The following is a 20,303-nucleotide window of genomic DNA, read 5'->3' as shown; positions in this document are numbered from 1 at the left end:
AGGTCCTTAGTGCAAGTTGCATTTCCCACACCATCAGATGGTCTGAGTGAGTTTTTCCAGATTCCTAATTGAGCAGTGATAGGCTGGACTCAGGGGAAGCGAGGAGGGACAGGAAAGAGCCACACACAGATAGAAGGGACTGGGCGCCATCCAAGCTGGAGGCTGCAGGTTCTGCGGCGAAGCTTCTGGGTGAATTCCAAGACTGTGGGGCTGGGAGGCCAACCGTGGCATCGAATTCTGTGCAGACAGCGGCGGCTCACGCCGCCGGTCCCCTGCAGTGCCCCGAAGTGCCCCAGAGAGCCCCCCACCGGCCTGTCACAGACACATGCTGCGGCTCTGAGGCTAAGTGGCCTTTCAGAGTCGGCTTTTCAGCTCCTCGGAAAGCAACAGAAGACCTGGAGATTCTGGGGGTTGGAGGCACAGTTCCTGAGCATACAGTGCCAAGAAGTAGGCAGAACAAAATGCAAAGAGGGAGAAAGGCAGGGTTCTGGAATCCAGCTTTTCCGGGCTTGAGACAGAGTCTTCATGGTAGTTTCAGATGCAAGGTGGCATATGGCTTACCACCAAGCTGTTCCGGGGGGCAGATGTGGAACCGGCCTGGCCCTGCCCCTTACATGCAGATTTATTGAGTGCCTCCTGCACTCACTGAGCTTAGGTAAAGATTTACTGAGTATCTACTGTATACTAAGGACCGGTTGCAGAGTGAAAATGCAGGGCCCTCTGTTCAAATATTATTAAGAATCTCAAGATGATAACAGCAGAGCATTCAGGCAAGTTCAGGGCCCTTCTATGCACGGAGCCCTGGGCGGCTGCCTAGGTTGTGGGCCCATGAAGCTGGCCCTGCATGCCCTGGACGTGCAACTGTTGAACAAATCTGGATCTTACAGAATAGGTGGAGAGACAAACCGTAAATAAAGAAAAAAATAATAATAATTGCAAGTCAGGGTAAGTATTATAAAGAAAACAAACAGGGAGAGTAAGCAATGGGGTGAGAGGAGGTGACTTAGAGAGTGTAGTCGGGGAAGGCTTCCTGGAGGAAGTGACACTTGAGCAGAGACCAGTAGAGTACAAGAAGGAATCAGCCTCGTGAGAGTGCAAGGAAGATGCTATTAAGGCAGAGAGCACAGCAGAGGCTTTGAAGGCCTGGGAGCTGGAAAAGATAGATACGGGGAGAGTAGCCGGCAGAGGGGCCAGGCAGTTCTTTGAAGTCAAGGAGGAGGCCTTAAGTCTTACAATGGGCAGCCACCAAGCACTTTACTATTTTAAATTTACATTTAAAAAAGCTAAATGTTCATTTATTTTCAGATAGCTCACATCGCCACACAGTTGCAAATCCAAAGGGGTACATTGTGAAAATTCTCCTCCCGGGCTCAGTGTCAGCTACTCACTTCCTGTCCCCAGAGGTGAGCAGCGTCATCTGCTTCATGCTCGTTCTTTCGACATACTTTATGCACGTATAACCCAAAGTCACACGCATGTATCCTGCCTTCCCTTGAGCCCATGCATGAGCGGTGGTGTTCTGGGACATCATCCTACATCCCGGTCTTCACACCCGGCGGTTTATCTTAGTGACGCAGCCGTGCCCGTCATAAATCATCTCTGTCGTACGCCACCATCCAGACGCCCCGCCACCAGCTAGCCAGAGCTTGGTGTTAGGCATTTAGATTGCTTCCTAGACACACTTTAAGTGGGACCTCGGGAAGCCCGCTTAAACTAAGCTCCAGGACTCAGTGACTCATCTGTACAATGGGTAAGAAGAGCATCTCTGTCGAAGGCTATCGAAGGCTATGGTGAGGACTGAGCAAGATACGACTTGGAAGGCATTTAGCAGGTAGCAAGCCCTTGACATGGGAGCTATCAACGATTGCTCCTGTTGCTTTGGTGATGGGAAGCAGACTGTCTTGGAGCTTGCTGCAGGACGGGCGGCCACCTGTGTCTGGGAGACAGAGCTGGAGCCTCTGGCTTCTGGGGAGAAAGCGATTTCAGGCTTTCTGAACTTGGAGCTGCAGGACTGGATCCTAAGCCATGGCTTTGGCCCTGACTGAGCCCAAATGTGTGATCGTTCAGCATCTCCAGGGAAGGGGGGGCTGGGTGGGCACGTCTCTGCTTGTTTCTGAGGCTGAGAGGTGGGAATACAGTCGGGGGCTGATGGTCACCACACACTCGTCAGGATCGAGCAATCTAAAACTGAGGAGGAATGTTCTGTAGGTGTGAGCCAAGTAGTGATTAGTGCATGGTCTGGGAGAGAGTTCAGATCCTGGCTCTGCTTTGCTGGCTGTGTGATTTTAAGGAAGTGACTTAACCACTCTGAGCCTCAGTTTCTCGCCTATAAAGTAAGGATTCTATCACTTAGCTGGGAGTAGGATTGTAAGGATTAAAGCAAATGGTGAAGGTATGGAATTTTACACATAGTAGACGCTTGAGAAACGTTAGTCATCATTGCTAGATAAACTGTATAGTCTAGGGCAAGCAGGAGAGGAGGGTTACCATTCTGCAAGTGCTCACGGCCTGTCAGGGACTGTGGTGGGTGCTTAAACTCACCAGCTCGGTGACCAGGGTTCTGCAGACCCTAGGGCAGAATCCTATGTAATTTATCTGACATGTGCCTCTGTCCTTTGGCTCCTGGTATCAATGGTTGGTTTCGCTCTGCTGCTCGTCCCTGGGGCTAGGGGCCTTCTGTCCGCTGTGCTGTTGGCTTCTCTGTAGCACGCAGTAGGAGAGGCAGGGGGCTTCTGAAAATGTCAGAGGCTTACCATTTCTATGAACTCACCCTCAAACCTCACATCTTGGCTGGACTTCATGGAGCATCATCTGTGGGCAGGTAGGAGAACATCTTAGGATCGCCTCCTATCAGATTAGAGGGTGGTTAAGCGGCTTGCCTGGGGTGATGAACTCAGGGATCAGAACCCCATTGTCCTAAAATTCTCCCTTCTACTCCCATGTGAGGTCAAGTTCTCTGAAAGCAGAACCAGCGATAGGATTTCTACGACTAGTGATGACTCAGGGAAGCAGTGTAGGGCAGCGGGGGGTGTGGCTTTAGCTGGAGTCTGGCCTCAGCCTGATCCCACGGGGAGCTCTGGAGCTGTTGGCACACACAGCTGTCCCACCTGGACCCAAGGAGGCTGTGCTTTCATATCCCCGCCTTGCCCATTCCTCATTGGCTTTGGGCTGCACCTGGGGTGACCGTAGCCTCCTAGGTATCTGGGCAAGGCGGCTGCTTTTGTTGGCTGAGGGCAGTTCTCTGGAAAATGGTACTGCCATCAGCTCTTAGCTACTAATTCTCCTAGAGGCTGGGGGGTGGACGCCCCTCCTGTAAAGGACATTGGCAGTCCCTGCTGGCCCCCTCCCCTCCACCTGCATCTACTCCCTCCCTCCTCCCCTCCCCCAGTGAGGGCCTGCCTGCGGACACATGACCTTCTTTCTCTGGCCTTGCTCCTCTGGCGTTCAATGCCTCAATGGCTCAGACATCCCCTCTCCTGGCCCAGGGCCGGTTGACCGGGGCACACACTGGACAAGGAATCCAGTCCTGAGATGTGAAGTGCTTTGGGAGCCCTGGATGGCAAAGCCGAAATAACCAGTACTGTCCAGGGTGGCTTCTAGCCTGGAGGATGGAACTGGGTGGTTTCCACGGGGCTGTCAGCCAGCACTCTTGCGCTTTGCGGGCAGAATTTTAATAGGAAATGAACTCCTGGTGCGCATGACTGAATGCTGGAGAGGGTGGGTGGCCAGATTCCACCTTGAGGGCAAAGGAATTTGGAGATCAGAGTTTGCAGGAGGGGACCGTGTAACCCTTGCGCCAGCCCTCCCTGCTTCCTGGGATCTTCTCCCCCGCTGCCCCCCCACTGCCGAGGGCAGTGCTTCATCTCTCCTGCAAAGCAGAAAGCAGGGTATTCAAAGGAACGTTCCAAGTCCAGTCCAGGGTCAGCTGAGGAAGCCCATTACCTGGGCCCGAGGTTCCCGGCACCCAACAGGGGCCAGCGGTCCCTGGGGCCCAGGGCGGCCTCGCTCAGCTCCCGGCACAGGCAAAAATGAGACATTACATTTCTTTTCAGCAGATTTCTTCTGCACCAGGAGCCGTCCCTCCTTTCTTTCTCTTTTCCCAGCAGAAACAGTGAAATGGTCACATGAGTCTGGGAAGATTATGTCAACCACAGGGGAGCAGACGAAATGGCTTTTCTGTAAGAGGCTTCCCCCCCTCGTGTCCAGCCCCAGCCCACTGGAAGATTTATAACCCCACTGGCTGCAGGATAGCAGAGAGAGTGCCCTCCCTGTTCACCTGCCAGTTTCTCAACTATTCAGCATCCCAGAAAACAAGGCCATGTTGTACCAAGACCTTCAGGGAAATAAGGACCCACTGGACACAGTGATCCCCACCTTCTGAAGTTTTACTGATGTACTTGATTTGGGGTGAAGGAAAGAACATAAAGAGCTCATGTGGCTTTTGCAGACGTACGTACAGCCCAGATCAAGATACAGAACATTTTCACCCTCCAGAGTTCCCCTTCTGCCCCTTCCCAGCCAATACCCTCCGAAGTTAGCCATGGATTTGCTCTGTATTCTCCAACCATCAAATAGCTTTGTCTGTTCTTAACTTTCATGTAAATACCATCAAATAGCGTGTCCTCTTTTGCTGCTGGCTTCTTTCATAAAACATCACGTCTGCGACATTCGTCCCCATTGTTACGTACATCAGGAGTTTGTCTTTTATTGTGGACCGGTATTCCACTGTGTGAACCGACCACCTTTATCTGTCTGCTCTCCTGTTGATGGACTTCTGGATGATTTCTAGTTTTTAGCTGTTATGAATAAAGAGGTTATGAACACTCTTGGACATCTTTTAAAACAGAAGCATTTTCCCCTTGGGTATGTGCCTAAGAGTAGAATTCGTGAACCGTAGGATAGGTAAATGTTTATAGCCTTCATGGGCCTGCCAGTTCTCCAGTGTCATCTCTCTCCCCCAACTTCACAGAGATAAAATTCACATATCATATGATTCACCCTTTTAAAGTAGACAATTTAGGGGACGCCTGGGGTGGCTCAGGTGGTTAAGCATCTGCCTTCAGCTCAGGTCATGATCCCAGGGTCCTGGGGTTGAGTCCCGCATCAGGCTCCCTGCTCAGCAGGAAATCTGCTTCTCCCTCTGCCTGTCCCTCCCCCTGCTTGTACTCTCTCTCTGACAAATAAATAAATAAAATCTTAGGAAAAAATAAAGTAGACAATTTAGTGGCTTTTAGTGTATTTACAGAGTTGTGCAACCATCATCACAGTGAATTTTAGAACATTCTCATTGCCCCCGCAAAGAAGCCCCGTACCCCATAGCCATCACGTCCAGCCCTTCTACCCTCCCCCAGTCAATCAAAATCTACTTTCCGTCTCTATGGATTTGCCTATTCTGGACATTTCTTGTAAAGGGAACCATCCACTATGTGGTCTCTCATGACTGGCTTCTTTCACTCGGCGGCATGTTTTGGAGGTCTGTCCACGTGGCGTGTGTGAATGCTTCCTTCCCCTTCTGCGGCCGTGTGACATGCCATCGCATAGATACACGTCCGTCTGTCCGTTCATCAGCTGGTGACTATTGAGTCGTTCCTGCCGTTTGGCTATGGCGAATAATGCTGCGATGAGCATTTGCGTACACGTTTTTGTGTGAGCACGTGTCTTCATTTCTCTTGGGTGGGTAGATACTTAGGCATGGGGTTGCTGGGTCGTGTGGTAGCCCTGTGTTTAACCGTGGTGGTGCTGTTTCTACAAGCTGTGAGTTATGTCTGTGAACATCATCCCGGCCGCTGTGCCGAGCACGGGCTGAAGAAGGCGCAGGGTGGAAGCAGGGGAACCAGTGAAGAGGCTACCGTAGTCAGCCAGGTGCGGATGGTAGCGGTTTGGCTCAGCACGGCAGCGAGCCAGGCAGAGAGCAGTGGGCGGGTTCTGGGTGGGTTCTGAAGATCAAGCCAACGTGATTTTCTGATGGCTTGGGCGTTAAAGTATTAAAAAAAAAAAAAAAAAAGAACAACCAGGACCAACTCCAGGATTTCAGATCTCAAAGCTGACCAAGCCAAGTGGACTGGGAAATGAGTCCCAGGACATCCCCCAGTAGGAAGACCCTGGGTTGGAATTAAGAACTCCGAGGACCCTCGCCCTGCTGTGCACGTCACCCTGAGGTAGTGAATGAGAAGAATGTGCATTTAAGGACGAAGTCTCTCTGCTCTGATCCATTTCTGCCACTAGGGAGGCTATGATGTCCAGCGGGAACTTTCCCCCCTGGGGCCTCAGTTTCCCCATCTGGGAAGTGGAGAAGCTGGGTGATGTTCCCTTTCTTCTCTGCATCCCCTGGAGTAACTGGCATCGAGTGAGGACTTGAGAAAGACAAAGAGTGGCTGCATAACTGGGTGATGTGCTCTCTGGGTTCCTGTTTTCCAGGAGCACCGAACTTGTGCCATGACCGACACCGTATTTAGCAACAGCTCTAGCCGTTGGATGTGTCCCGGTGACCGACCCCTGCAATCAAAGTAAGTGGCTGCGTCTTCCGGGGGGTGGCTTGTGTGGGGTCCGCGGGGGAGAAAAAGGGGCCTGCAAAGAAACAAATAGAATTTCCTTCCTTGGGGTGGGAAAAAAATGAGTCTGGGGGGCTATTGGTATAGAAACTTCTCTGATTTTACTGCTTTGCAAGGCTGAAATAACAAGAGGAAATTCTGAGCTGCCTGCCCCATTTTAGAGGCGGCAGTAAGAGCACAGACCCGGTGCTCAGAATCAGGCTTGGTCTGCTTCTGGATCCGAGCTCGTTTCCTGTGTGGTCATAGGCGAAGCTCTGTCCCTCTCTGGGCCTCAGTTTTCTTATCAATCACATAAGGAAGTTGGACTAGGTCCCAGGGTGCAAACTGGCAGGCCACCAGCTGACTCCGACTTGCAGTGGTGTTTTCTTACTATTTGATTTTGGCCTGATGATTTAAAAATTGGGAAATGTGACCTAAAGGTGACGTCACATTCTGTATCCAGTGATTATTACACCCGAATCAGGGACGCCTTGGATCTCTATCCCCCTCGCTCATGAGGGCTGATAAATTTTCAGGCATTTTGCAAGCCGGGGATTAAACACAACCGTTCTGAGAAATTGAATTCATAATTCTACAGTTAAGCAATATTCAACACAAAGGACGTAACGACTCAAAATTAATCCCGTAATTATTTTACGACATTTTGTTCTTCTCTGGGTTACGTTATGTACGTCTATTATACCCGTGTATATAGTGACATACTATCGCATATTTCTTCCCGGTTTTGCATTCAGTGGGACTTTTCCTCCACTGTTAAGTAGTCAGTTGTGAGAAGTTCACCAGCACACCACCGCTTGACAGTCTAAGTCTGTTGTTTACCATTCCTGCAGATTTTCAATCAACGTGGCTTGTTTCTTTGAACGCTTGGTAATTTTTTATTGTGCGCTCAATCTATGAGAATCCTGGGGAACCTCCTGCAGGGATATTTTTCTTCAGAGGGATTGGCACTCTTGCTCCTGCCAGGAGTGAGGGGTACCCCTCACCCGGGATGACGTTAGCCCCCCCCCCAAGAGGGTCGTGGCTCCGTGTCGGGGTCTCAGATGGAGCTTCTCCGCCCGTGAGGAGCTGACATCAGACTCCTGCCTCGGCTTCCTGCTCACAGCTCACTGTCCTGGACTCTGTTGGCTGGGTCTTCTTTTTCTTTTCCAAAAAATTGCCTTATAAAGGTATACCTACGTACCTTCAACAGTACCCATTTGAAGTACGATTTGGTAGCTGTCAAAACATACGTTCATGAAACAGTCACAACAGGCAAGATAAATAAACAAATCCATCCACCCCAGAAGCTTCCTTGTGCCTTTTCCTCCACGTCCTCCCCGCCCATCTCTAGGTAATTGCTCCTCTTTCTCTAACTATACATTAGTTTGCATTTTCCAGAATGTCCTACAAATGGCATCGTAGAGTGCGAACTCTTTTTTAGGGGAAGAGATGTCCCTCTTCTTTCTCTCAGCACAATTTATTTCGTGAGCCGTCCTTCTTGTCCCACAGCATCCAGACTGTCTTGCGTAGCAGTAGCCTGTTCCTTCGTAGGACCAAACTCCATTTCGTTGTGTGGATAATACCACAACTTGTGTATCTGTCCACCTGCCGATGGGCTCTAGCTGTTTCCAGTTTGGGGCCGGTGCAAAGAAAGCCTCCTATAGAGATGCTTTCCTCTCTCTTGGGTGATTACTTGGGAGCAGACTGTCCCTACTTGCGTGACAGGTGTATGCTGGACTTCTCACTAAGCGGCCAGCCCGTTTTCCAAGTCGGTTGTGCCATTTTATGTTCCCACCAACAGGTGTGGGAGGGAGTTCCAGCTTCTCTGCCTCCTCGCCAGCCCTGGAGATGACCAGTCTTTCCAGTGTTAGCCTCTCTAGGGTGTGCGCACAGGCATTTCTCTGGGCTTTTCACTAGCGTTTCCCTACTGACTAATGATGCTGAACGTCCTATGTAATGTTTGCCATTCCTGGAACCCCTTTGTTGAAATGTCTGTTCAGACCTTTTGTCCAAAATCAGGTCATTTACCTTCTTGTTAAATTTTACCAGGTTTTTTTTTCATACATTATAGAGAAATGTCCCTTTTTTGGAAACACGTTTTGCACATATTTTCTCTCATTCTAACAACGTGCCTTTTCTTTCTCACAACAGAATCTTTTGAAGAGGAAACGTTTTTGTTTTGACAAAGTCTATTTTGTTTATTTGTTTTGCCAAGGGAGGCAGTGTTGGAGAATTGCCTTGCTTTCTAGCAATCCCAGAACTGCATTCAAACAGGGTCTGTTCCAGGGCACCTGGGTGGTGCGGTCAGTTGGGCGTCCGACCCTTGGTTTCAGCTCACGTCGTGATCTCAGGGTCGTGAGATCGAGCCCTGCATCTGGCTCTGCGCTCAGCACGGAGTCCTGCTGGGGGGATCTCTCTCCTTCTCCCTCTGCCCCTTCTGTTCATGCACTTTCTCTCTTTCTCAAATAAATACATAAATCTTTTTAAAAGAGGGTCTGCTCTAATTTATCCAGGACCTAATTATATCCTGGCAGAGGGTCTTTCTGAATATTTAGTCCGCCCATGCTCTCTGAAGCAAAAGCCCCTGCCTGCTTCCTTCCATCTAAAACCTCCCGTTCTACGAATTTTACAGTTTTGAAGACACCAGGGAACTCTGTTGGCTTCCTTGTCAAAAGGAAACTTCCAGTCTGCCAAGCCCTTCCCGTGGTGTTCTCTTGGAGCCAAACTTACTTCGCAGAGAATATTCCATCAGCCAAAAACTGTGTCTCTGTAAGATAAACAGTTGCCTGAAGGATGGATGGGGGTAAAATATTTATTTTATTTAAGAAATGTCAGTTAATTAAAATACCATCCATCAGAGTTTACTTTAGTCAATATGAAGCCAAACAATTTGCCCTACAATTAAATTAGAATTATTCAAACAGTCTGGACGCACGTTCATTCAAGCGCTTCTGGGCTCCTGTGAGCCACCTTGCATTCTGCACGCATCCGGCTGCCTTGACTGCTCCTGCGTTTCTTTCAGATATTAAAATTATTTTTCAAATAAATGCTAATGGGTGAATTATAGGCATCACACATGCCAGCTAGTCTGCTGCAGCTCGTGTGGACACCTCTAATGCCTTTCTCCGGTAAATGAAGACATCTCGTCTTAATTAACTGCCGGCTAGCCAGACACATTTACTATTTTTGTGATTTTCAGAGGCTTTCGTGATTTTCAAAGACCTTCCTCGCTCAGCCTCCTTGAATTTAATGATGGTGTGATTGTGTTTGAAAGCCGGGAACGCACCTGCTTCTTGCTGGGGTAGAGCGGTGGCTCAGCTCCCTGTGTTGGGAATACGTGGGGAGGAAGGCTGGTGCCTGAAGGTTGATATGTCTCTATGGCTTTCCAGTCTGCAAGCCAGAGAGGACCAGAGGTCAGGGGTGGAAACTGAGGCACAAAGGGAGGCCATGACATGCCTATGATTGCTCACCTAGTAAATGGAGATGCTGGTCTCCTTTCTGGAAGAACTTGCTTTCCCAAAGTGGGACCACAGCAAATGAATGATCCGCTGACTATTCGGGGTTCGTGGCCCTCCTTCAGTGTGCTCCTCATCCCCCAGGATGATGTTGGCCATGCTGCCGTTAAGTGATTTCTCTTTAGTACCAGAAATCCATTATTCAGATACATCAATGATCAGCTCAGTTAATTAAGAAGCTGAACTGATTGGTCATTTTAATCAAACCTGAGGATTTTACAGCCCTACCTTGCAGCAGCCTTTTTCAGCTGTGCGGAAATGAGATCGTAACGACTGGGGGCGGGGTGGGGGGGGAACCAAACCAGAAGTGGTTGTTGCATCCAGACAGTGTTGGCGTTGTTAGGAGATTTCTTTCCTAACTTTATTTATTTTCTCTCTCTCTCCTTCCTTTGCCTTCCTTCAGTGATAAAGAACAGTGAGTATTTTGATACTTTAATTTTTCTACAAACAGAATTTTATCTTTTTTTTCTGATCAAATTAGCTTTGCTCCTAAAGAGAGGTGGTTAAAAAAAGAACTAGCAAGTTTTGCATATCTAACAAAACAGAACAAAACAAAACACACAAAGAAACCCACGTTTCTTGAGGAAAAAAATTATGAAGTTTCAAAAAATGATCTTGGTAAGAGAATGGAATGCATCCCTTAGGAGAGCTCTCAATTTCATCCTTGGTAGTAATCTGGGGCATTCCAGGAAATTTACTGACCACTCTGTGCTGGCTTCTGCAGCATTTGCCTGGGAACAGTGTTCTCAGATAAAGACGGTGTTAGCTCGCATAACTGCTATCATTAATGAAAGGTGATGAGGAGCAGAACAGAGCCTGTGGGAAGTTACGTGCCACACATATGGTCTCTGTCACCTCAGGGGAGGTCAGTCTGGTTTCCCAGCGAAGTGCCTTTGACGCAGAGGTCCTATCTTTGCTTACAACGTTTGTGTTTAAATTGGATTCATTTCCTCAATATGCATGACAGATTGAACGCTGGGTCCAATAAAGGAACAGCCAGGCTGCAAAGCAGACCAGGCTTTGGTTGCGTGTGCACATTGAGAAGCTCTGGAAAGCCATTTTTGCCCTCCCTAAGATGGGGAAGTTATCCCAGAGCCAGTTTTCTGGCATCAGAAAACCCAGGTCTGAGTCCTGCTCTGGTAGTCAGTTTCAGCGTGGCCTTGAGCCACACCCTTCACCTCCTTGAGTCCTGGCTCCCTCCTTTGTAAAGTGGGTTATCAGGTGCCCTTCCTCCCTCTTTGGGTGGTGGTAGGATCAAATGAGATGCACGGGAAAGCTTTGTAAACTGTAAAGCACCAAGCAAAGTCAGAGGCATGTGTGAATTACAATTTTGCCTCACCTCTCTGTATATATACATTGTGTGCACACACACACATGTACACACACACACATTGTATGTATATGTTATATATAATATATGTAATATATATATTATATTTATACCTGTATATACCTTACATCTGGAACGTGTGTGTGTGTGTGTGTATACATATATATAGCACTTGCATAATTTCAGCTTTTTTGGACCCAAGTGACCACATCATCAGGCCCAGAATCCTTAAAGGTTTTCTTAACGCTGATAAACACTTAACTAGGTGTTCTGGGAAATTCTTTCCCCGCCTCCGACCCTCCCTTCCTATCTGTCAGCTGGGGGCTTTGGACAAGCTGATCACTAAAGACCATTTGAATGTTCTGCAGTCTCTGTTGTTGGCTGGTGAGACTCTGGCCAGACAAGATCAGCTTTTCATGAATATCGTGAGTATATTATTCAGACATCCAGGGAGAGATGCTGAGACATGTCAGGTCATAAATGTGAACATCACGAGAGAAGTTCATGACTCTAGAGGGTGCCAAGGCTCCTAGAGGCTCCCTGAGGGCTGACAGTTGAAAGGTAGGGTGTATGTTCATTCTCTTTCTTTCCTTCCTTCCTTCAGCCCTTCCCTCCTCCCTTCTTTCCTTCATTAACAAATACTCACCATGTACCAACCACCTATCAAACACTGTGCTAAGCACCAGGGATACAGGGATAGCCAGAGTAGGAGTATGTATCTGGTGGGGTCTACAAACAAATAAACAGCCAGTCAACAACAAATACACAAGTGTGCAAGGAGCTGTAATAGCAGAATCACAGTGGGCGGTGGGAACATGAGGAGAGGCACCCAGCCCAGACTTGGTGGGCATGATGGGAGAGCTCCTGGAAGAAGTGATGTGTAAACTGAGACCAGGTGACAGAGGAGCCAGACAGAGAAGAGACAGAGGAGTTCCAGGTAGGGGAACAGCAGGTGCAAAGTCCAAATATGAGAGGTAGCATGGGAATTTAGAGGAACTGAGTAGAACTCGGTCTGACTTAAAAGATTACAGGAGCCCCGAGATCCCCTTAGCATTCTAAAGGGGGCAGGGGGTCCACAGCCTCCCTTCTGCACCCCCTTTAGTCTGATAGGGGTAAATTTCATCCAAAAGGGCCTTTATGCCAGCAGGGCATATGTAAACCATTTTGTGGGTAGCAGCCTCTCCTTCCCCATCCTTTCCTGCCAGATTCATTAAAACCTCATTCACTGAGCTGTAAAGAGACTTCCTGCTGACACCTGCCTCTGTTGGCATCCTGGGGGGAAGGGGGGTGGAGAAGAAGAAAGGAAAGAAAAAGGATTAATTTTCTGCACACCGCTGCTATTTAATGCTTCAGAGCTTTCGTGCCCTGACAGCACTTCCATCATCCCACTCCTTTTGGGAATTATAATTTATTAATAGAGACATCTGGTAGGTATTTATTATGTGACTGTTGTGTGCATGAAATGAAGGATTGAGGTGGGAGGCCAAAAGGAGCTGGGAGTCTGGCCTTTGCAGTATTTTAGGGAGCGACCCCAGTGAGATTCTTCCACCAGGAGGCAGGACCGATTTCCTTCTGCCTTGGGGGCCGCGGCTGCTGGCTGTGGTGGGAGGGCTCCTTTGGACCCTCCAGACACACCTGAGCAGGTATGTGCAGGTGCCAATGAAGCATGGCCAGGAGGCCAGTTTCTTGAGTCTCTGACTCACATGTGTTTCTCAGCAACTCCCCTCTCTCTTCGGAGCATCAGTCAGCTGGAAAATGAGCAGGTCAGCTGTGGTGATCTTTGAACTTTTTGTTAGCAGTGAAACTCTTCCTTCGAATAAACTTAATCCAGAAGCAAGATGTGTAAGACAGATAAGAGGAGAGCTGGATAAAGACCTTTAGTGGCTGAAAGCAGTCAACAGATGATAGTGAAGTCTATGCAACTGGTCATTTCAAATAATACCAAACCGCAAAATAAATGTAGTGACTCTAACAGGCTTCACCTTAGTGCATGGTTGCTGTAGTGGATAGTGTATCGGTTAGCTTTCGCTGTGTGACAAACCATCTTAAAACTCAGTGACATAGAACCACGGTTACTCATTCCCAGGCTTCTGGGCTTGGCTGGTGGCCCTGCTGGTCTTGCCTGGGCTTGCTTGTGCCTCAAAGGGTTGGCTGATCTAGGACGGCCATGGCTGGAATAGCTCAGCTCTGCTCCACATGCTTCTCATCCTCCAGCACGCTACCCTGGGCTTGTCGTGCTCATGGCAGAAGTGTAAGAGAGAAGCAGAAACGCAGGAGACTTCTGCAGGCTCAGCCTCAGGAGGGGCACGAGATCACTCTCTTGCATTTTATTGGCTGGAGCAAGTCATAAGTCTGGGAAGGATTCATGGGTAGGAAAATAGACTAATTCTTTGGTGAGAGTGAGTTCAAATTCACATGGCAAAGAGCATGGATACTTGGGAGGGTGAAGTATCGAGGTCATCAATGCAGTAAACCATATTTCATGCTTTTATTAAATATTGAGGTTTTCGTTTTGTTTTTTACTGGAATCCCTGCTTTGCTAGTGTTGAGAACCCAGCTGGGTGAGGATGGAGGGCCTGGTTGCCTGCCTACTCTGTCCCTCTCTCCCCCACTCACCTGCAGCCCTTGAGATCCCTCCAGGGAACTGCCAAGAACAGTTTCGGGGGAATAGGAGGCAGGAATCCCTCAATATTTCTCCAGGAAGCATTGTCTTAGATATGTGAATCAGAGTGGAGACAGGCTAGGCTCTTCACTCTCACCCGTCCCAGCCAGTAAGCCAGGGGTCTGTCCTCATGCAGCCTTTGAGGGTCCAGAGTAGCCCCTCAGGGTCCCAGCAGGAAACAGAAAGGAAATCATTCCCATTTAATAAATCTAGAAACTGATATTCAGAGCAGTGCAGAGCCCCAATATACACCCTGCTTATATGCAACGGACTCAGGATTAGGATCTCGAACTCTGCCTGGTCAAGGACAGCTCACGTTGGCCTGCAATGGCCCTCTGGGTATTTTCTGGCTTGGATACAATGCTGTGAGTAACTTGTTTAAAGAAGTAGTACTGTGGTCTCCAGGTTTGGTCTTTGATAAGTTCCCAACCCTGGACTCTGGTCTTAAGGATGTGGAGCTGCAGTCTTCTGCCCAGAGGCCCTTGGCAAGGGAGCCACTGTCCTGTCATAGGAACATTCTTGAGGGTCCCACGTTCACAGGGCTCCCCAGCATACCATGGGGAGGCCCAGACAGACCCAGTCTCTCCCTTGAGAGCACAGGCTTTGGTTTGAAACACCCTTGTTTCCCTCTGTTTGCTTTTGGAATTAAAACATACAAATCCACAGGAGGCCTGTGAGTCCCCACTGAGACCAGTCGGTGACATTTTCAGACACTGGATGAGCTGTTTGTCAACTGCATGTTTTGGAGCCGAGAATGGGGAAGGGTTTGGAGAGCTGCTGGCAGCCTCCAGCAGACCTTCTGCTTGTCTGCAGATGGAAGTAATTATCTCGGGCGGGCCCTGTCAGGGACCCCCATCCCTGCTTATGTTGCTGGAGCCACGCATGAGCAGCAGCACCCGTTTCCTGTGCACATGGACCTGAACAAGTGTCCGGGTGAGAGGCATGGTTTCATGTCTGGTCCATGGCTGACCCTGTCCGTGACCAGACTGTGAGCTGCAGGAACATGTCCTTGAAGGGGTCTCCAGTGCGTACGCAGCCCAGGATCTCACCTGTGCTCTGTTTTGGTCACTGAGCTGCTTTGTAAAGGCAGGAAATAAATGGAGAGGGATGAGAAGAGGAGGAAGGAAGAAAGTGGGAACAAAAGAGGGAAGAGTAGGGGCAGTTGAGACATCCATTTCCATGGAAAGCCAGAGGGACCTGCGGAGGTGGCTGGATTAGGTTGTGACTAAGGCTCTTTGGGAAGGATGAGTGGTCTTCATTATGCTGGAGTCCAGTGTATCCTTTAAAAATAATGAGAAGAAACAGCACGCTAAAGGATATTAACACACCATAAGGAAGACCTTTTTAACAGAACATCGCAGGCTCCTTATGAGAGAGTGAGGTCTCGGTTGGAGGAGCATTCAAGCAGGGCAGACAGACAATGGTTTCTGCCTCCTGGTGTTCATGACTTTGCATAATCCCCTCACCCTGAGTGTGAGTGGGACCTGGGACCTGTTTCTAACTTATAGAACACAGCAAAGGGACCTGATGTCACTCTCATGATTACATCATGATATATAAGACTCTCTCCATTGACAGGAGCTAGGTTCACCTGGCACACTTGATGAAGCAAGCAGCCCACGGGATGAAGTTGGAGAAGCCCACCTGGTTAGGAATTGCAGAATGCCTCCAGGACCCGGGGGTGGCCTCTTGACAACAGCTAATGAAAAGCCAGGCCCTCATTTTAGGCAGCTGCAAGGAAATGAATTCTGCCAAAAACCCGAATTTGCCTGGAAGCAGATTTTTCCCCAGTCAAGCCTCCAGATAAGAACACAGCTCAGCCAACACCTGCTTGCAGCCTCGTGAGACATCAAGCAGAGGACGCAGCTTAGCAGTGCCAGGACAGACACAGAAACCATGAGACAATATATGTGTGTTGTTTTAAGCCCCTAAGTTTATAACAACTCGTTATGCAGCAATGGAAATTGTATACTGACACTGTAGATGGGCCTTTATGCCACTCTGTCTCTATCCTCTAGCCGAGTTTTTCCAGTTATCTAATGCTGCAGAACAAATCACTCCAACTGAGTGACTTAAGACAACAGAAACCACTTGTCACATCTCACAGTTTCTGTTGGTGGGCATTTGAGGGTGGCCTCTGGGTGCTTCTGGCACAAGCTCCCTCATGCAGCTGTAGTCACATGCCAGTGGGGCTGCAGGCATCCCAGGGCTTGCTGGGGGCTGGAGGATTGCGTAGCAGTCAAGTCGGTGCTGGCTGTGACTGGGGGGCCCCCAATCCCCTGCACCTGGGCCTCTCCACTGGGATGTTTGCGTGTCCTCGTGACATGGCACCTGGCTTCCCCTGGGGCGGATGACCCAAGACACCAAGGCCGGAAGCTGCGATGTCTTTTACGACCCAGCCTTGGAAGTCATGCACTGCCACTATCACTGTATTTCATTAGTCACATGCAGGACCAGCCGGGAGTCAGTGTGAATACCAGGAGGCAGGGGTCCTAGGGGACCATCTTGCAGGCTGGCTACCACATGGACCTTCACCTCCTCCGGCATTCCCCTGCCATCTCAACTCCAGGCCTTTGCAAAGACCATTTATTCCCTCCACTAGGCCTGGTCTTTTCCTCTGCCATCCCCTCACAGATATCAGCTTACCCCTGAGGTCTCCGCAGGGGCCCTAGCTGTGCTGCAGGGCCCACAGTTTATGTAGGTTAAGGGGCCCTCTTTAAGATAACAAAGACAAAAATACCTTGCTTTTGCAAATTTTTCAATCACTTGACCATTGCTAATGCCCTTCCCGGGGTCCGAGAAGGTGCCTGTGCAAACACCCAGTCTCAAGTGTAAGCTTCACTGGCTTCACAGTAGACCCTTGTTGGGGTCTTCACATGGATGTCATCTCCCCAGGGGGCTGTCCTTGGCCCCCTAGACTGACCAGTTTCCACTGCGTGGGTCTCCCTATGGGTCACAGCTATGATTAGACATTTAACATCCCTTTGGGCCACGAGGGACTGTGTCTTATTCAAAATCTTTCTGTGCTTACTCTCAGACACTATTCTAAACACAACCAACACAGTAGTGGCCTAGACTTAGACAAGGCCCCTGCCCTCCTGAAACCAGCATTGTGGTGGTGGGGGGTGGGGAGGGATGAACTAAACAGGTAAACAACAAAAATTTTTCCAAAGATAATTTCAATTAGTGATGGGTGCCATGAGAAAAGTCAATCTGGGCAGTGGGAGATTGAGGAAGGCCTCTCCGAGAAGCTGCTGCTTGAGCTGAGGCCTGAATAATGAGAAGGAGCCGGCCATGGAAAAATCTGCAGAAATAAGTTTTCCGGGTAGAGGGGACAGCAAGTGCAAAGGCCCTGAGGCAAAAACCAGGTTTCAGTGTTCAGGACTGAGCAGAGAGCCCAGTGCAGCTGACTGTAGGGATAAGGGAAAGCAAGAAGCCATAAGGACGGAGAGGCAGGCGAAGGACAGATTGGGTAGGATTGTGCAGATGGGCAAAATTTAGAGTAGGTTTTATTTTATTAAGGTAGAATGCACAGAGGAACATAACATTAACCATTTGAAAGTGTACGATTCAGTGGCATTTATCATATTCACAATGTCATGCACCCACTACCGCTATGAAGTTCTGGGCATAGTTCTAAATCAGTAAGAAGCCATTGGAGGGTTTGAGCAGCGTGGTCCGAGCACATTTCACAGTTGCTCGTCCCCAGAGCCCCGGCTGCAAGACCAGGTGTGCTTCCATGAGGAATTTCCCCAGGACACGCCTTCCTTCCCTTTCTCAGAGTAAGGCCTGCCCCCCGGACTTCTGTTTCTCTTTGCTTTCGGACTCTTCCCTCTCTGCTCTTCCGAACAAACCAGCTAAGGGTGGGAGAATGGAAGAGAAGCCAGGGGGAGGGAGGAAGATGGGGCTTTTAATTTCCAACTTTGAGTGTCAAAAGGCAATTTCATGCCTGCTGATGTGATTAGAGCAGTGGAAATGATAGAGGCTGGCAGCTAATGGGGTGCTGGCCCAGGAGGATTCCTACTTCCTGATTTTTTTCCCTAGCAGGGACAAGCATTTCTAGTGGTGTTTAACCTTGCATTCCACTCAGGGGGTGCACCTCAGTGCCATGGGCCGTGGACCATCTTATTAGCAGAGATGATGATAATTTGCCATAGACCACAGCATCAGCTCTCCACCCAAGCAGCCTTTGATCCGCCGCACCCCCACCGGGGCTGCGTGGGCAGGCCTTTGGTTCCCTCTGTATGGCGGATGTTAAGTGAGCCACCTGCCCGGCTCCGAATTCCGCCTTTGCCACTTCCCAGCCATGTGACTTGGGGCAAGTGGTCTCGTTTCTCCACATCTGAGTCTCCTCACCCAGAAGTGGGCAGGAACAACCCTTGTGAGGTCATGTGGGCACCCAGTGGGTGCTATGTCAGTGTTGGCTTTACAAAAATGAAAAAAAAAAAAGAAAAGTGCAAGATGGAACACAAACTGCTACAGGAGCTTTTGAGGCTGGAAATCTGGATGTTGATGTGAAATGAAGAGCTTTTTGTAAACCCAATTGGCAATTAGTGCCAGTTTATAAAATAAATAATTTGTAGCCCAAACAGACCATCCGTGCTGGGCAGGAGCTGGGTCAACCTGGGACCCAGGGCTTCCAATCACCCTTCCAGATTTGTTTCTGCTCCAGCTGTAGCGTCTCCTTTTCTGGATTCTTCTCCTGAGAACATCCTTCCTCTCCGGGTTCTCATGAGCATCCTGCAAACGCTGCTCATAGAGTGTCTACCATGTGCTAAGCACTTGGTAGAAACAAACTCATCAGAACCCCATGAGGGAGGAGAGTGTGTCCCATTGTACAGATGAGCAAACTGAGGCTCGTCTCCCTGCTGGCGAGTTTCCCCACAGGGCTCTGAACTGAGGTTTCCCAGACCCCAGGAACCAGAGCCTAACCACCACTGTCTGCTTCCTTCTGGGCACCTCTGCAATCTCACGCCTCCCCGTATTACCTTTCAGGCTCCGGGCAGGCTGGTCCGTCCATCCCGGCGGTCAGCCCGAAAGACAGAGGAAGCAGGAAGAGCTGACAGATGAGGAGAAGGAAATCATCAACAGAGTGATCGCTCGAGCTGAGAAGATGGAAGAGATGGAGCAGGAGCGAATCGGGTGAGGCCCGACACTTGCCATCCATCTGGAGAGCCCCTGAGGCCTGAGGGCCAGCAGACTGTGCTGCTGAGGGGGGTCCTGGGACAGGGTGGAGTGCCCCGGGGGCTTGCCACTCCCCCCCATAGAACTGGAATCTTTGTGGCACGGGGTGGGGGAGCTCAAGAAGGAGGAGACAGAATGGGCTGGGGACTGGCTAGGGAAGGGGCTTCGTGGCTGGGGGTGCCTTACAGAGGGGGAGTTCCGAGAGGGCAGTGGGGGCTCATCATTGGAGCCTGGGGGCCCGTGGTTGTGAGCAAAGGGAGTCTGGGCCAATCTCAGCTGCGTAGAAATACGTCCTAGAGGCACAGGAGACCAGAATGTACAGCCGAGGGAGAGGGAAGGAGGAGAATGGCAGAAACGGATGCTGAAAGAGGGAGAGAGCCCGAGGGGGAGACGGCAGAGGTTAACCTGGTGGGTCTGGACTCGAAGAACGGGCGGGCCCCATCCCAGCTCCCTGCTTGCCTGCTGTGGATCCCAGACATGGGATCCTTCACCTCTCTGAGCCCCTGTTCGCTCGCTTGTCGAGTGGGGCCACGACAGTCTATGTCACAGGACTATTGCAAGCAGTAGGTGGAATGATGCACGTACACTTCCCAGACCCCGGTGACACTTCATTTTCATAAATGGTAAGAAGAAGGGAAAAAGTAGAGTTTGGAGGGCAGAGCTTTTTAAAATGTGTATGAGAGAGAAGCAAGGGATATAAGGAGGCTGTGTGATGTGTGTGTCAGAGGGTGACAAAATCAGTGAGCGAGGCCGGGGCTAGAGGGGGAGGGAGCAGTATGTGGGTGGTCTTGCAAAGGGAGGAGTGGGGGAAATGGGGGTGACTGTGGGGGTAGGAAGGGGAGGGGGGACCGAAGGAGGGTATGGGTGTATGGGGGGCTCGTGGCACAGGTGGAAGACTGGCTGTCAGATTGCCAGGCCCCTGGAGGGTCCTCTCAGACCAGAATCTCAAGTGGCCTTCCTCCTCCACAGCCCCCTCCCCAGGCCCTTCTGCCAGGGGCTGCCCTTTGCCAATTGCTTGCAACTGATGTGGGCACCGAGGTTCCCGTTTATCTCCCCACCCACACACCCGGCTAGGGGCAAAC

The 20,303-nt window shown here is 49.9% G+C and overlaps 1 protein-coding gene across 1 annotated transcript in view; it reads left to right on the top strand.

Annotated features, from left to right (window-relative positions):
- RPH3A (rabphilin 3A) overlaps positions 1–20,303 on the top strand; it is a 199,171-nt gene that overhangs the window by 125,439 nt on the left and 53,429 nt on the right. The window contains exons 5-6 of the mRNA XM_087857336.1: positions 6,418–6,506; positions 19,033–19,179. Of these exons, the coding sequence (XP_087713462.1) occupies positions 6,436–6,506; positions 19,033–19,179 (218 nt within the window). The 5' untranslated portion in view covers positions 6,418–6,435. The remainder of the gene's footprint in view (positions 1–6,417; positions 6,507–19,032; positions 19,180–20,303) is intronic.

The sequence above is a fragment of the Ursus americanus genome, chromosome 30, assembly GCF_024610735.1.
Source record: "Ursus americanus isolate L20-20 chromosome 30, mUrsAme1.1.p, whole genome shotgun sequence".
Classification (NCBI taxonomy): domain Eukaryota; kingdom Metazoa; phylum Chordata; class Mammalia; order Carnivora; family Ursidae; genus Ursus; species Ursus americanus.
Note: the sequence above shows the minus strand (reverse complement) of the source record. Positions and strands in the feature narration are given on the sequence as shown.